This window comes from Vitis riparia, chromosome 5 (assembly GCF_004353265.1).
Source record: "Vitis riparia cultivar Riparia Gloire de Montpellier isolate 1030 chromosome 5, EGFV_Vit.rip_1.0, whole genome shotgun sequence".
NCBI classification, from domain to species: domain Eukaryota; kingdom Viridiplantae; phylum Streptophyta; class Magnoliopsida; order Vitales; family Vitaceae; genus Vitis; species Vitis riparia.
The window spans coordinates 3,959,414-3,975,179 of NC_048435.1; the positions used below are offsets into that span (position 1 = coordinate 3,959,414).

The 15,766-nt window shown below is 33.5% G+C and overlaps 1 protein-coding gene across 1 annotated transcript; it reads right to left on the bottom strand.

The window, feature by feature from the left end:
• Positions 1-4,926: 4,926 nt before the first annotated feature.
• On the bottom strand, positions 4,927-13,037 carry LOC117914848 (DUF21 domain-containing protein At4g14240-like). Its single transcript, XM_034830348.1, has 13 exons — positions 12,666-13,037; positions 11,869-11,945; positions 11,258-11,341; positions 11,020-11,133; positions 9,839-9,922; positions 9,665-9,736; positions 9,014-9,081; positions 7,020-7,107; positions 6,809-6,882; positions 6,343-6,715; positions 6,199-6,245; positions 6,029-6,110; positions 4,927-5,244 (listed from the first exon to the last, which is right to left on the bottom strand). The coding sequence occupies exons 1-13, from the start codon at positions 12,907-12,909 to the stop codon at positions 5,134-5,136; spliced, it is 1,518 nt and encodes a 505-aa protein (XP_034686239.1). The 5' UTR covers positions 12,910-13,037; the 3' UTR covers positions 4,927-5,133.
• Positions 13,038-15,766: the final 2,729 nt, after the last annotated feature.

Genomic DNA, 15,766 nt, shown 5'->3' on the forward strand with positions numbered 1-15,766 from the left:
AGATGAACACTCCTATTTATAGTGGTGCGAATGGAAACCTAAAGCAAGTTAGCTTATGACATAACTTATTTAGATGTTGACCAAAAGGAAAAGATTATCATCTTTCTTATTGTATGGAGAGATGACATGTGACGATGTGTTTGATCCTCATAATTGCTTGAGTAGGTGAAGTAGATCCATAAGTCACCATGTCCAATTAGGTGTCACATGATGACAACGACTTAGTGTTCTTTTGGTTTCATGCATTCCAATACTTTATGCATGGATTGCATGCATTGTGACACATCATTCTTGGTTACATGTATTTTGACACCTCATGCTTGGTTATGACAAGCTAAAAGGTGATGCAATTATTTATATGTTTTTTTTTTCATTTTTTCATTTTTAACACATAAGATAATTTTGAAAAGCTATTTCTCAAATAAATTATAAATTTTTATAGTGTTTATTTATAAAATATATTTATTTTAATGTAATTAATTTTTTTTTAAAAATAAATTTAAAATTTTTATTAGAATGGTTATGTCTGATTGTCGGTAAGTACTAAGGAAAGAAAAAATGTTAAGAAAAATAATTTTATCATATTTGATTGTCTTATGAAAAATACAAAAAAAAAAAAATCAAATATAATTATGATTAATTAAAAATGTATACTTTTTCAAATTAATTATTTTTTTATATGAAAGAATTAAAATAATTTAAAATAAGTTTGAAGTAACATATAAAAATAATTTATTGAATTTAAATATATTTTTTATTTTTCTTCATTTTTTCTTTAATCTTTCACTTTTCCTTTCTATTTTATTTTCCTCTCATTTTCCAAAAACCAAACATAGCTTAAAGGGACAGAGTTGGGATGAGCCCGCCGTCTCAAACACGAGCCCTTTGCCATCCTTAAGGTCCTTGATGATAACAGCAACCAAAGGAAAACATGCAAGGCCTTTCATCAAACACCCAATGGCTTCAACAAATTAAGATAAGAAAATATGAAAATATATCGCAGTTTTGGTGTCTTTGAGAAAGATTAATTTTCAAGCCAGTTGGTAGAACATTTAGTTAAGAATGGATATTTTGATTAATGGCATGCTTCAATTCTTAGACTTGTAAAAAATGATATTTGCTGCAATCATCCTTGTAAAGTTTGGTAGTATAAAAACGAGGCCCCATATGATATTGTGAGTCCGATACCATGTGAAGGAGAAAACTAGACGTGGTATATACAGGAGGACCAACAGGCCATGGAAATAATTCATAAAAAGTAAGAACATACTATACATCAACATGTATATGTAGATCTGAAGCTTTTAGGTTGGATGTTCTGAAACCTAACATTAAGGTGGAACAAGTATGTATAAGGCAAAGACATAATGATGTTTCATGTGAAATGCTCCGGAGAAGAAGCAAGCTAGGGAAGGGAAGTACTCCTTCCACTGTCTGCCACCCCTAATTAAATATCTGTTGTCCTGTTCTTTGGTTGAAGCATATCCTATCATTGCATTGAATGAAATGAAGAATTAAAAATGGAATCATTCATTTTGAACCTCACGAGATGGTGGGCTTGGAACAATCTGTATCCACACCAAACCATGCATTATTTGAATGATAAAGAGCATGTTGTCATTACTATCATACACTACAACATCACCCAACAACCATCAACCCATACCACTTGTTGTCGAGATTTTACTTTCTATAGAAATTAACAAATATTTTCCTTAAGATCTGTTACCAGATCTGATTTAGGTAAGTTTTTTGGACTATAGCATACAGGTAACAACCAGAGATTGTAATGGAATTATTGAGTTGGAAGTTCATCCATCAACTTCAACTTCAAGAGCCTGATGCTCCTCTCTTTCTGCTAGTTCTTTTCCCCTGATGTTCCTTCAGAAGGGAATATTGTGATTTTGGTGCTTGATCATCTGGTCACATCTGGCTTTGCTTGCTTCCCCCATTATTGTACGTCCCGATACGATCAAGATGCAACAAAAGGAGACTCCCCACCAAGTTTGATTTTTTTTCTTTTTTTGGGTTGAATGAAGTTCCATTCCAATGGATGAGAGTAAACTGTCTGAAACTTATGCAGGTCATGACCCTTATTAGCTGGATATCATTTCAGTTCATCCCGAAGGTCCACAAAATTTACATGATATAATATAAAGATCTTATCCTTGATCCTTTTGCTTTAAGATAAGGTATGGATTCATTTCCTTGCCATTCTTTAACATGGCACTGGGACCTGGACGGACGCGTGGAATGGGACCCTTGATTAGAATCCCATTGATGACTTGGGAGGACTGTGTGCTAGCTACACTGGACAGCTCTCAACCTCTCACCGATTTCGTGATAGGAGGAGCTCATGTGAGGTTGTTCTTGAAGGGGGATGGGGTCGCCTCCCTGGGGTCGTCTCCAAAAAGTTCCACACCCAATTTATCTCTCACTCACTGTATCTGTTTGTAAAGCCAGTATTTTTTTAAAAAAAAATGTGTCTCCAAAACAAGATGATGGATGTGGGGTTGGCACCCACAGAAGATAAGGCAATTGTCTGCTATTTACAACTGCTTTAGCACAGGCGGCGATGAGTGGCCGGCATGTTTAACTGATTGAGGAATCGGTGAAGTTAAAACCCGAGATAGAAAGTGCACGTGATGCAGATGTGTTCTTAGGGTACAAGTTGACCCCATGATCAGACCTCTAAGTCTCCAGGTGGATCTAATCTTGCTAGTAGAATCTATTGTCACCCTCAGATCAGCTCTCAATAAATTTACCCTACATTCAAGCACTCATGCTTAGCGAAACTAGAAAGTAATGGGCAAGAGATTTGCAAAGTGGAAGAGAATGGTGAAGCAACAGAAAGGGAAGCTGTACATTATGAGGGCCTGCATCTCTATGCTTCTACGTTGGCACAAGTACTCCTAGATATCATCACCTCAATCTAATATATATTCTATATACAGTTCTGGGTGGTAACTAACTTGTTTAATTTTTCCTTCCCTTGTCTAGGGTTTGTTAGCTCCTTTTGTCTGTGTGTATACCCTCCACTTTTTGTAGACTCCCAAAAACAATAGAATCAATGGAAGAATACAACTTGCCTTGAACAGCTTTCTCTCTCCCTCTCTCTTCCTCTCTGTCATGCACAGTGATCAACCGTTATAAAAAAGCAAACACAGAGAATAACCTAAGAATTATACGATATTCTCATAATACCATGTACATGGTTGAGTTCAAAGATGATGCAGCCGCTTGTTCTTCAAGTCTGGATTTGTAATTTTGTAATTTGTAAACGTTATGCACGTGTGTTGGTGTTAATGTTTTTGTTTTTCCTACTTTTAGAAGCATATTGCTTGTTGCTAATCTACGCCCAACTGCGTGTCGACACTCGACAGCCTACTTTTTCCTGCGAAGTCTGAATAAGGTATTCATGATAATGTGCGGAGATCTGATCTTCACTTACAGGAGGGTTTGTGTTTGTCAATGGAAAGAGCATCAGTTCAGTGATTGAAAAGGAAAAAGTAGTCGAAAGGCGAAATTGTTTGATTTCAGACCTTTGGGTTTGTCGGGCAGGGTGAGAGACAGAACCCAAGATGAGCTTAAGCCCATGTATACATGGAAAAATGGGGTTAAGCCCATAATGATTCCACCTCGACTATCTTAGACTAATACGCATTCATCCAAATCCCATGCAATCATAAAAAAAATACTAGAAAATTGCTTATGGTTTTCTTGAAATAATCCTAGTAACAGGCTGAGAGGTTTATTTTTGTGGGTTTTTTTGACGAGTATAGAGAGTGACATCCTTCGATTGGACATGGTAATGGGGTGAGTGAGCCCAGGAGACATTGAAATTGCCAAACTTTGGCAAACACAGTGGGAAACGTCTTAAAGAATGCAGCCATACAAATCCGGATATTGGGTGCCTCTGCTGCTACAAAACACACAGTAGGACAAATGGGAGGCGTGGGGAGACAAAGATGGCTTGTTCAACAAAGTATTAAGTTATATAATTAGTCCTTTTCCGGAGTTTGGCAAAGGGGACAAGCTGACTGGTTTGTTTTGTCATCTTTTAATCTAGATGGGTCAAGGTGATGCTGGGCCAATTAGGGGCAAACACTTGTCACCCACCATCTACTGTCTCGTCACATATCTTTTCTTCTCTATATAAGTCCATGCCTGCAGATCATAATCACCTTCACCACTACACCATTCAAAGATTCAAAGCTCAAGTAGCTTGCGCATACACATGGCTCAGCACTTGCCGTTGTGCATGCCAAAGCTCCGGTCATGGCGAGAGTGTCGACGATGGTGTTCAAAGCACATCAGAGAGCAGCGTGGCCGGCTTTATATCATATGGAGATGTGTGGTGATTCTTCTACGTTGGAATGAATGAGTCTAGATGCCGTCGATGATGAAACTTGGTGGGTGGAGTATTCGGCGTTGGGCTGTGGTTTTTGATAGCTGAGATGACCAAGTTTTGGGGTTGAGGCATTTGAATTTCAAGGGACGGGTGCAAAGCTTGATGTGTTACCATGTCCCGGTAAGACAGGTTGGTCTGGTGTTGAAACATCAGTGTATAATAGAGGTTTACACTTCCCTTTTTCTTTTTAGGAGAAAGGGTTGTCCCTGTTTCTTTCGTCTTTGTATGTCAAGAGGTATTTGTATCATATCTGTCAATATAATACCTCTGTGACCTTATATAACAAGGGAGACCTCACCCTTTTTACAGCTTTGTTTGTGTTTGATCCAAAATACCCTGCACATAACCCCATCTCAGATGCACTTCTTCCTCTCCATCGCCAATCCCCCTGAGTGAAAAAAACTTGTATGGCATATATAGCAAGAAGTTAATTTATAAAGAATATATATCATCTACAGCCCTTGAGAAAGGCTGTGCGAGTATTTTGTACCTCTTACATGACAGCCTGCTTGACCTTCTCTTTCTGAAAAAATTTATTCTATTAGACTGAAACAGTATTACTATGTTCACATGTTTTGCCACTAATTCATCTTGTACAATGAAATAATAAAAAAAGAAAGCATATTAACATCATAATCTGATCATACAATGCTCTTCCCAAAATGTTGATAACCTCACTTTCCAAGCCTAATGGAAACTTACATTCCAGTCCAAAATTCTCTTCATCTCTTGTTCCCAAGAAGGGACTCCCCGGGATTCCCATGTAACCTTGCAGAATTTGAATCTTCTTCAATAGACTTCTTTGGAGATTGCACTTGCTTAGTTTGCCCTCCCTGAGGAATTGTTGCAAGAGAACAAAATAAGCTTCTCTCACTGGGAGAACTTAATCTAGCATTGAAAAGGGAAATAATATTTGATAGTGCTAAGTACTAAAGTTGACCTATAAAGAAAAATTCCAAAGAAAAATGAAGATTTGTATCTTTGGAGAATCATTTTAGTTCAAGTTACTACATTTGCAATAGTTTATCTAGAAAGTGAAAAGCCAAAACTCATATGATTTTTGGACATTTAGTATCAGTATGTGAATGCAGCATGCAACAAAATCTTTTACATCCATTCCCTGTATATGTGGTGTGTGTGAAGAAAGCATCACCAATTAATTGCCGGTTCACAATCTTTCCAAAATCTTTATGTAAACATATTTGAATATAACAGTTAGAAATGTAATAGCCATTATTTCATTATAAAGGCTGTTTTATTGGTTAAATTTACCTTCTAATGCAAACTATTTAAGAAACAAACCACTGACCATACTAATGATATTTTAAACCCTGATTACTTCTGGTGTTCCATGTTCCTAAAGCATCTGTTTTTTTTTTTTTTTAATAACTAGATTTACCTTCTTGTAGGGCCAAATGCAAAATCAGTGTTGACCTGTTTGGTAGGATTTTAAAGTATTGAGCAATCTAGATAGCATCCAATCACAATCACAACAGAATGTGCATTGAAACCTGATTCTCAATGGTTAAATATTGTTTACTTTATGCCAGTATGCTGAAAAATAAGGAATGCAAAGTGAACCAGGGCAAAAACAAGTAATATATAATATTGACTTACAGCTCCCTTGTGGCCAGTTAACCTCCGAATGGATGGGGCCCGTGCTATTGATGATGCAGCAGCAGCAGCAGCAACACGTATTCTGCAAAAACAGTGGAAAAGCCCTTTTATTTTTTTTGGGCAATCACCTTACATTACTACAACTAAACCCTTCTTGAATCCAACAATACCTTTTATGTACATCAACAAATTCATCAGTTTCATCTACGATCTCCTCCTGCGTAAGTAAAGAAAATTAATACTGTATGGTTTACTATAAGAAAAAGGAGAAACTCAAAAAAATGGAAGTGAGACATCAATGGACTGTGGATTACCTGCAGAAGTTCTTCAAATACATCTTCCAGGGTGATGATGCCAATAACTTCACCATCTTCAATATCTTCAGACAACCGTGGCAATCCATTTGTTGCTGCATCACTATGTTGAGATTGCCTGTTTATAATGGTTGGCCTTGAAGCCTTCTCAATGTCAACAACAATGCTTTCCAACTTTTCATCCTGCTTGGATAGCAAAGGAGTAGTTAACTGGGAATCTGCACCTGTGATTTTGTTTTCTTCAGTTATTTTTCCATCCATGACCTGTGGAGCGTTCTTGTTTCTCCCTTTAGGTTTCACCACAGCTGCCATATGACTGCTACCCTTCTGAAACTCGTTCAATATGTCATATAGAGGCATATCTGCTGGCACCCTGAGGAAACATCCCGCAAATGGACACTTCACATCCCATGCTTATGTTCTAGAAATAGCATATAAGTGCATATTTAAAGTGAAGTGAGCACACCTTGGAATTCTCCTGATCGAAACAGCACTAACCGGGGTCTCTGTCTCAGCTCTTACAGTGAGAAGACTTTTCACCTAATTCCAACCAGTGATTGAGAAGGATAAGAACCAGCAAAGAGAAAAGCCACCCCTTTATAAGGTCAGCTCAAATCCAACCAAAAGTACATTCAACACATGAAACTTAGTTGAAAGCTTTAAGCTCCACTACTTACCAGTAAAAGTCCAATAACATTTTTTGGATTACCAGAATAGACAGGAACTCTACTATGACCACGAGCAAGAATCTTCCCCATTGCTTCCCTGATTTATTGAGAAAAAAGTTAAAGAAAACATATTGGATATGATATATACTTTTGTTCCATAATTTCTAGTCAGAATAACAATAAAATGGAAAACAGGTGGTGATCATTGAAATTTCAGGCATCCAATAGATACAAAGCCTTTATCTTCAAGGTGGGGAATGGTTACAACTATTGACACATACACTAACTATTGGGCAGTTGCATCTTTTGAGATATGTTAAAAGAAATTTAGACATTTTTTCATTGCATTCCCAAAACCCATTCATTTCTAGGCCAAGCACAACAAAGTGCAGAATGAAATAAACAAATAAACAACCTTGACTATGACACAAGTGTAGCCTATTCTTTGATGAGTATACAAGTCCAATTGTGCAAGTTTTAGAGCAACATGCCATAAATATGGTTGCCACCTTTTAGACCATCCAGGCATCAAAACTCAAGCTCATCAATGTGACACTCTTATTGATATATGTAGTTATTTGTCTAGATCACTTTGACATTATTACAGTATGCATAAGCACCATTTATGCACAAATAATTGACAATTGTGATTCAGGTGTCTGCCTGAATATATATACTTTTCATCATCATAATAGTGAATTCCTGTATGATGTGATCCATGAGGTGTTCAATGTTTTAGTTAAGTGCTATAACAATGTTTGCAACCACTGAAGCCCTGTAACCCAGGCTGTGCCAGATAGTCATGACTAATGCTTTTGTCAACCAGTGAACTAAAACCCACACATAAAACTACATCCTAGCCCTTGCTTTTTTTTTTCTTCATTTTTTTTAATAAGATCCTGGCCATTACATTTTTGAGGGATGACAAAACAGGGACTGACCAATTACAAATGGTTGCTATCTGGATTGTTTTGCAAAAATGGAGGAAGAGGTATAGTTGCCATTGGGCTATACTCCACAAATTTTGGGAGCTGAACTATAGATGAGATGATTCTAGTGTTGATAACATATTAATTGATTCCATATATACAGAAATGATTTTAAACTAGGGCTTCTACATACATGTGCCATGTGTGTATACCAATTAAGTGACTAATTCCATCAACGCCTTACCCCAACCCTGCCCATTAGTGGAGGCAACTAGGCCCAGGAAGACACATGTCCCTCCCAAAAAAATAAAGTAAAACATTGATTGTGGATAGATTGAACCCTTGACCTCTTTTGAGAAGGCAAAATACACTTACCAATAGACTAAATTTTGCATTTTAGTTACATCCTCCACCCCTTCCCCTAAGATAAATTCCTTATTCTTTATGCCCCACAACTGCCGATGTTACTTAAGGAGAAAGGAGGACAGTTTTAGGGTGGATAACCAGACTCATTTTAGAAAAAAGGAAAGGGGAGGGAAGAAATCAGCAGGCCCTTATGAACTTTAAAATTAATTTTGTTAGCCACTTCCAGAAATAAAAAATTGAAAAAAAAAACATAAAATAAAATAATATTAGCTTAGGTTTCCAATTTGGTCTCAACTTAAACAACAGATATGGTCCCTGGTTAATCAGAACAGAAAAAAGGATTCATGTAGCCACTATATCTATGTGTTTGCGCTGTGTATTGAGAATTTTGGTTTCAAAGTTTACATGGCCTTGGCTTAAACAATAGATATGGCTCCTGGATAGCAGAATTGCAAAAAGGATCCATGTAGCCAACATGTCTCTGATAGTTATAAGCATCTTTGCAATATTATCCCAACTGTTTGAGATTCAGGATTATTCCTTTCAATTACATATGCTATTGACAGGATCATATAAGTGTCTGCAGTAGTAGGTTAATCAGGGTCCTAATACTAAGAGCTTAACAGACCAAAAACCAGTAGAACAAAAGCAAGACAAATTGACAAAGGCAAAAAGCATACCAGCAACAAAAGTTTAGTTAGGACTTACCAGTCCAATTTTGAATTGACATCCAAGGAAAATGTTGACTCAATTGGTGTCATAGCTTCCTCAGCAGTCTGCTCGCCAAAGAAAAGGACGTTAGGATGCTGATTGCATGTGTATCAGTTGTCTCAATATTTTAAGACTGAAGTCAGAAGTGAGGATTAAATGCAAAGGTAAGCCATTTTGGAGCGAGGTGCATAGTGGGACCAGTTCTGAAGCAATATCCACAACTTAATTTGAATTAACAATAAAATTCTGATGGGAAAACTTAATTCACTATCCCAAAAATTCTCCCACCCTTGGCTAAGGGAAAAAAATGTTCATAAAATGCATATCATACAGTTAAACTTTCCATCATGAAAAAGATGAAGAATCATGACTTGCACAAAGAAAGGGATTAACTAGTATTTACATGTACCAAAAACAACAGAACCACCACTTGCATAGTTCAACCACTGTCTATGGGCAAAGTGCAAGTTTAAGAACAAGGATGAACAGACGAGTATGCAACATCTTTCATAATTTCATCTGCATTTCCAAGTGTTTATTTTCTATAAATAAATGGCTGCACCGTCAGAAGTGTTGCAATGACTTTTGGACAAGCAATCAAACAATAAACCAACAGCATCTGACATGAAAATTTAATCTCATTCCTACCTTCAAGGTCAAATCGAGAGCCCCACTTATAATTGTTGTCTCATCATGTGTGAGTTCACCTCCCTTGCCAGCCTAGAGATAATGATTGTGGCACGTTATGATATGACATGACATGATATGATATGATATATATATATATGAAATGCTGGAAACAAATTCCAGAATTTAATTTACCTCTTGGCCATGGATGGAGACAAGTGCTTTCAATTGAGCCCGTCTAAATAATGCTTCATTATGACCAAGTACCCAGTCTAGAATCTGGAGTCAAATCATAAAACTCAATTTATAGCTACTGCAAATTCCCAGTGTTAGCCAGTAAGATATCATGCTAAACAATAAAAAAAATTGAGTTGGTAAAGAAAACCTCAAATTAGTAACAAGATGTTAACTGGCGTGAAACCTTTTGGTTTTATATTTTTCCAGGAATAAATAAAGGAAGCTAAAATTAGGTAAAGGCTTCACTCTGCAACAACCAGGTTTACATAGGTGAATATAGGTACAGGGACAAAAGATAAATCAATAGGCAAGAAAGAGGTCTGGAAGGCCATTTATTTTCACAGGTAGAGAGGAAAAGCATCCATTTCTTCAAAACGTGATTTAACATTGAGCGTAAGTGCAGCCCTCCACCATTACTGTTTTTATTTAATAACAATAATTCTAATGGTTGTAGCTGTCAAACTTAATCAAAATCCAGAATTTCTATATATTTAAGGCAGGAAAGCATGGAGAGAATTAAGAAGCATCAAATATACAAATAAAGCAAAGCACCAACAAAATATCCATTATAAGAGTGAGAAAACTATCAATATCTTAAGTATGTGCAACAGAGCCTCATCCAACCATTTGTTGACAGCACAAAACCTTTTACTCTATTCAGATTTACACATGTTAGCTCCTAATTCATGTCATTCTCATCTCATCCTTGCCTCTTAATATTCATGATTTGCAATCATTTTTAATCTTGTAATTTCTTGTCTTGCCACTGATCCATCTCAACAACCATTTCAAGCTACACAAATTTTATGGGCAAGTTGTTTCTTGACCATCCAACATTTCCTACTATGGAACATGATTATAATCCTTGTAGTTGCCTTATAAAATTATCCCCCCATATGATATGTAGGAGCAATTTGACCCTACAACTCCCCAAACCACCTCACAAGTTCACTTATCCTTCTCTAATATGGACAACCTCCTCTTCCGTCACCCACTATTTGACAATGATTGACCCAAGAAAACAAAAACGGTCTGCTAAATGAACTATAAGGAAGTGGAGCTTTTCTAAGCAATCTTGATAAACAAACTCAGGTTCATAAAAAGTTACTGAAATCTCAACAAAGTATAGTGAAAATTACCTTCCCAATTGGATAAGCAATTGGATAGCAAATTATCATTAAAATACGGACTAGCCATACAAAATTTGCACCTACAGAAAGTCCATATCTGCTGCATATTGCTTGTGGAATAACCTGATAAAGCAATGGTAAAGGAAGGATCAAACTCCATTTAACTTAAAGCCAAGATATGGAAGTGTAGAAGTTATCCAAAAAAAATAAAAATAAAAAGATATGGAAGTGTAGAACTGCAATGTACCTCTCCAAAAGCTAGGACAAAAGTAACAGAAAGCACAATAGCAACAAACTGATTGAAAAGCTTATCCAGGTATAATGGGAGGGCCTGCAGGCAGCACATGGGTAAAGCAGTCTGCTATCAGTAAAACTCAAGCTTATGTCAGAATGTTCTAAGTTCTAACAGAAAGCAAATACCAGTTCAGAAATCAATATAAAATAAATATCAGCTAAAGCTAACAGTGGGTATATTAGCACTATGCATTTAATGTCTGTGACTTGGCCCCTTATAACTCATTTAATAAATATGCTGTCTTCAAACAATATCAGATCTAGATGAACACTTCAGCTTTCGCTATTTTCTCGCTCTACTTTCTTTCTTAAAAACTTCTATTGCACAATGTAACATGTTTGGTTCTCATTTAATTTGTTTTTTTTTTTCTGTCTCCAACCTGTATGGCAGGATTAACACATAATATTCTTTTCACTGGGGCAGAATGAACAGATGAACTGGATTTTGGAAGATATCTCAATTTTGAGAAGCAGAAGAAGCCTACCATGCTTACAATTAAAGCTCCATAGAAAACAAGCGAGCCTATCACATATGCATCTAAAAGAGAAATCTCAAACGGTTACCTCCATGGAACAGGCATTGCAAAGAAGCAAAGTCACAAGAAGCTGGTGTTGCTTTTGAACAACTGGAAGGATAGCAGCTGAATATAGAAAAAATAATATTAACACAGTCTAGAAAAAAAATGCCATGAAGCAAGCTTTTTTTCTTAAAGAAACATAAGATTTAAGAAATTGCCACACAATAACACTTAGAATGAGCGACATCATCAGCTGATAACCCTACTTATTGTGCTAAAACCCCACAGGAGAGTAAGATGGAAGAGAGAATAAAGCCATTTTTGCCTTCTGCTAATATTTAGGACCAGCCACTCATTTATGCTCGGTAATACAGGTTGAGGAAAAAAAATGTATAGATAAAAAATCTCCATTTTCTATAACCCCTAGGATCCATTTCCAATCACCAGGCTTGAATTCAATGCATATCTATCACCTCTTTTTCATCGATTTCTATAAAATCTCCCTCCACTGTCAGGCTTCTCTGGCTTATTTACATGTTTCCTATTGATCTTCACACTGTCCATTGTGAGGCTTTTCAATCCACCTAATTACAATTCAATGATTGATTTGTATTTACCACTCTACATTTCATTTCTGAACAGATTTTGGAAAGAAAATAAGAAAAAACAAACATCTACATGCCATGGTTTTACGGCGATTATCTCGCAATAATGAAAAAAATTTGCATCAACTCAACCAAAATTACCAAATACAGATGTTTCAAAACGTTCATATTCCTAATTTCCCCAACAAACCAAACGGAGCTGGGAGGAAAAGTAGAAGAGAGAAAGAAAGGAAGGGACCTGCTTGCTTCTTCTCGTCAGAAGTGCCGCTGCGCTGAAGAATCTCGAGATCGACGCGGCCGAGAGACATGAGACCTAGGGTGAGACCAGACATAATACCGGCGAAGAGGACGAGGAAGCAGCAGATCCCGACATAGATGAAGAACCATAAGGAGCCGAAGGCGATGTCACCATCGCCGAGGGATTCGGCGCCGAGATTTCTCGTCGCCATCCGAGCAACGGCCACAGCATTAATCAGCTGCATCGAATTCAGATTCAAAGAATCAGAGCTCCAGAGACTCTTCTCTCTCCCTTTCTCTCTCTTCCTGGTTTGGTGGAGAGTTGCAGTATCCCGAATGAGAACGAGAATTAGACTCGCGGTACTTCCTGTACACGTGTTGAATGCAGGGTAGGGGCTTTCTGTCCTCCTTTCTTGGGATAATACTTGGTTCAAAGGATAAAATGGTAAAATGGTATATTCATGCATCACCTTTTCCTTTCATATATATATATATATATTAATCATATATAAATATCTGAAAGGAAGAGTAAAACTGTAATTTAAAACTTAGGGCTTGTCTGTACACGTAATAATGCATTAATTGACAAATTAGGCAAAATGGTAAGTCAACACTCGGTAACACGTGATGGAATTCCGAGTTGTGGGTCAAAATGTCTCATTTATTAATATATATATAAAAAAAAAAATATATATATATATATATAAAAAAAAAGATCTAACCATTTTTAAAATTCAAATCGACATCTTTAACGTGTCATGTAAGTGTCATATATTTTTTAATTATTTTAGTTAAAGCCGCACTTATCAACTGAGACTTTATTTTTAAACTAAAGTTTCAATTGGTAACTGAGAATTCATTTGTAAACTAAAGCTGTAGTTACCAACTAAGACTTTATTTTTGAATTAAAGCCACAATTATCGACAGAAGCTTTAGTTAATTTTTTTTAAATTAAAAATTATTAAATTATAATTTTTGATTGAAATTTAAAAAACATACTTAAATAATAAATTATTTATATTTAAACTTAAGAATCTAATATTTCTTCAACAAATATAAATTGATAAATAGAAGATATTATAAATAAATATTTTATTTATTAATAAATTAATAGTTTTAAAATAATAAACTTATATAACATATAAATAATATATAAAATCGTATTATTTATTAATTTAAGATATTTAATTTATTGTTTTTTAAGATATTGATTTATTTGTATTATGACAAATTTATCTTTATCGAAATAATAGTTTATTTTTAAGTCGCAGTTGCTAAGTGATATTTCAATTATAATTTTTTTTTACTTTCAAATTTAATTAAAAACTATTAAATTGCAATTTATTATTGAAATTAAAAATATATATTTTAATAATAAATTATTTATATTTAAACTTAAGAATCTAGTATTACTTGAACATAGAAGATATTATAAATGAATATTTTATTTATTAATAAATTAATAATCTTAAAATAATAAACTTATATAGCATATAAATAATATATAAAATTATATAATTTATTAATTTAAAATATTTAATTTTTTGTTTTTTAAGATATTAATTTATTTGTATTATGACAAATTTATCTTTATCGACATAATAGTTTAAAGATATTATAAATGAATATTTTATTTATTAATAAACTAATAATCTTAAAATAATAAACTTATATAGCATATAAATAATATATAAAATTATATAATTTATTAATTTAAGATATTTAATTTTTTGTTTTTTAAGATATTAATTTATTTGTATTATGACAAATTTATCTTTATCAACATAATAGTTTAAATATAAATAATTTATTATTAAAGTATATATTTTTAATTTCAATAATAAATTTTAATTTAATAGTTTTTAATTAAATTTGAAAATAAAAAAATTATAATTGAAATCTTGGTTAGCAATTGTGGTTTAAAAGTATATTATTATTTTGATAAAGATAAATTTGTCACAATATAAATAAATTAATATCTTAAAAAACAACAAATTAAATATCTTAGATTAATAAATTATATAATTTTATATATTATTTATATGTTATATAAGTTAATTATTTTAAGATTATTAATTTATTAATAAATAAAATATTCATTTATAATATATTATATTTATCAATTTATATTTGTTGAAGTAATACTAGATTCTTAAGTTTAAATATAAATAATTTATTATTTAAGTATATTTTTTAAATTTCAATCATAAATTGTAATTTACTAATTTTTAATTAAAATTTAAATTTAAAAAAAAATTAACTAAAGCTTCAGTTGGCAACTGCGACTTTAGTTCAAACATGAAGTCTCAATTGGTAATTGCGCCTTTAGTTCAAAAATGAAGCCTCAGTTGGTAATTGCGGTTTTAGTTAAAAAATAAAGTCTCAATTGCCAACTAAGACTTCAGTTTAAAAATGAAGTTTTAGTTAACAACTATGACTTTAGTTAAAAATTGAAGTCTCAATTGTCAATCGAGGCTTCGGTTCAAAAATAAAGTCTCAGTTGTCAAATGAGGATTTAACTAAAATGATGATGAAAAAAAATATTTTTTAATTATATGGCGCCTATATGACACCAAAGAGGTCAATTTGAACATAAGTTTCAAAAAGTGGTTAGATGTTATATTTTTTTTAATAAATGGGTCATTTTGATAAAAAACTCTAGAATTCCTGCTACCATGTTCCTTCATCGGTCTTTTATTCTTCAAATTGACAAATAAGAGTACGAAACTTTTTTGGACGCAACTATTTTTAAAAATAATATTTAAAAAAAAATTCTAAAAAACCTCATTTAAAATTATTTTCTATTTTTTTCATTTAAGAATAAAAAATAAATGTTTTAAAAAACATCTTTGAGATATATAAATATTTAAAATGATTAAAAATAAAATATTACACATAAAAATTATTTTTAAAATATATTTAAAAATATTTTAAGTATTCAACAAATTTTTGTTTTATAAAATATCATAAAACAATTTTAAAAAATTATTTTAAACAACTATTTTTCAAAACTTTTATTAAACAAGTAAGTTTGATAAATTTTTGAGATAAAATATAATTTTAAGAATTTATTATGAAAATAAGTTGTTTTCCTGAGATTTT

Excerpts from the sequence above, each read along its gene's own strand:
- LOC117914848 (XM_034830348.1), bottom strand. The coding sequence starts at position 12,909 with ATGCAGCTGATTAATGCTGTGGCCGTTGCTCGGATGGCGACGAGAAAT. Across the intron at positions 11,134-11,257 it reads TTGTCCTAGCTTTTGGAGAG|GTTATTCCACAAGCAATATG; the intron begins GTACATTGCAGT and ends TTGCTTTATCAG. Across the intron at positions 7,108-9,013 it reads GTCAATTCAAAATTGGACTG|GGAAGCAATGGGGAAGATTC; the intron begins GTAAGTCCTAAC and ends TCAATAAATCAG.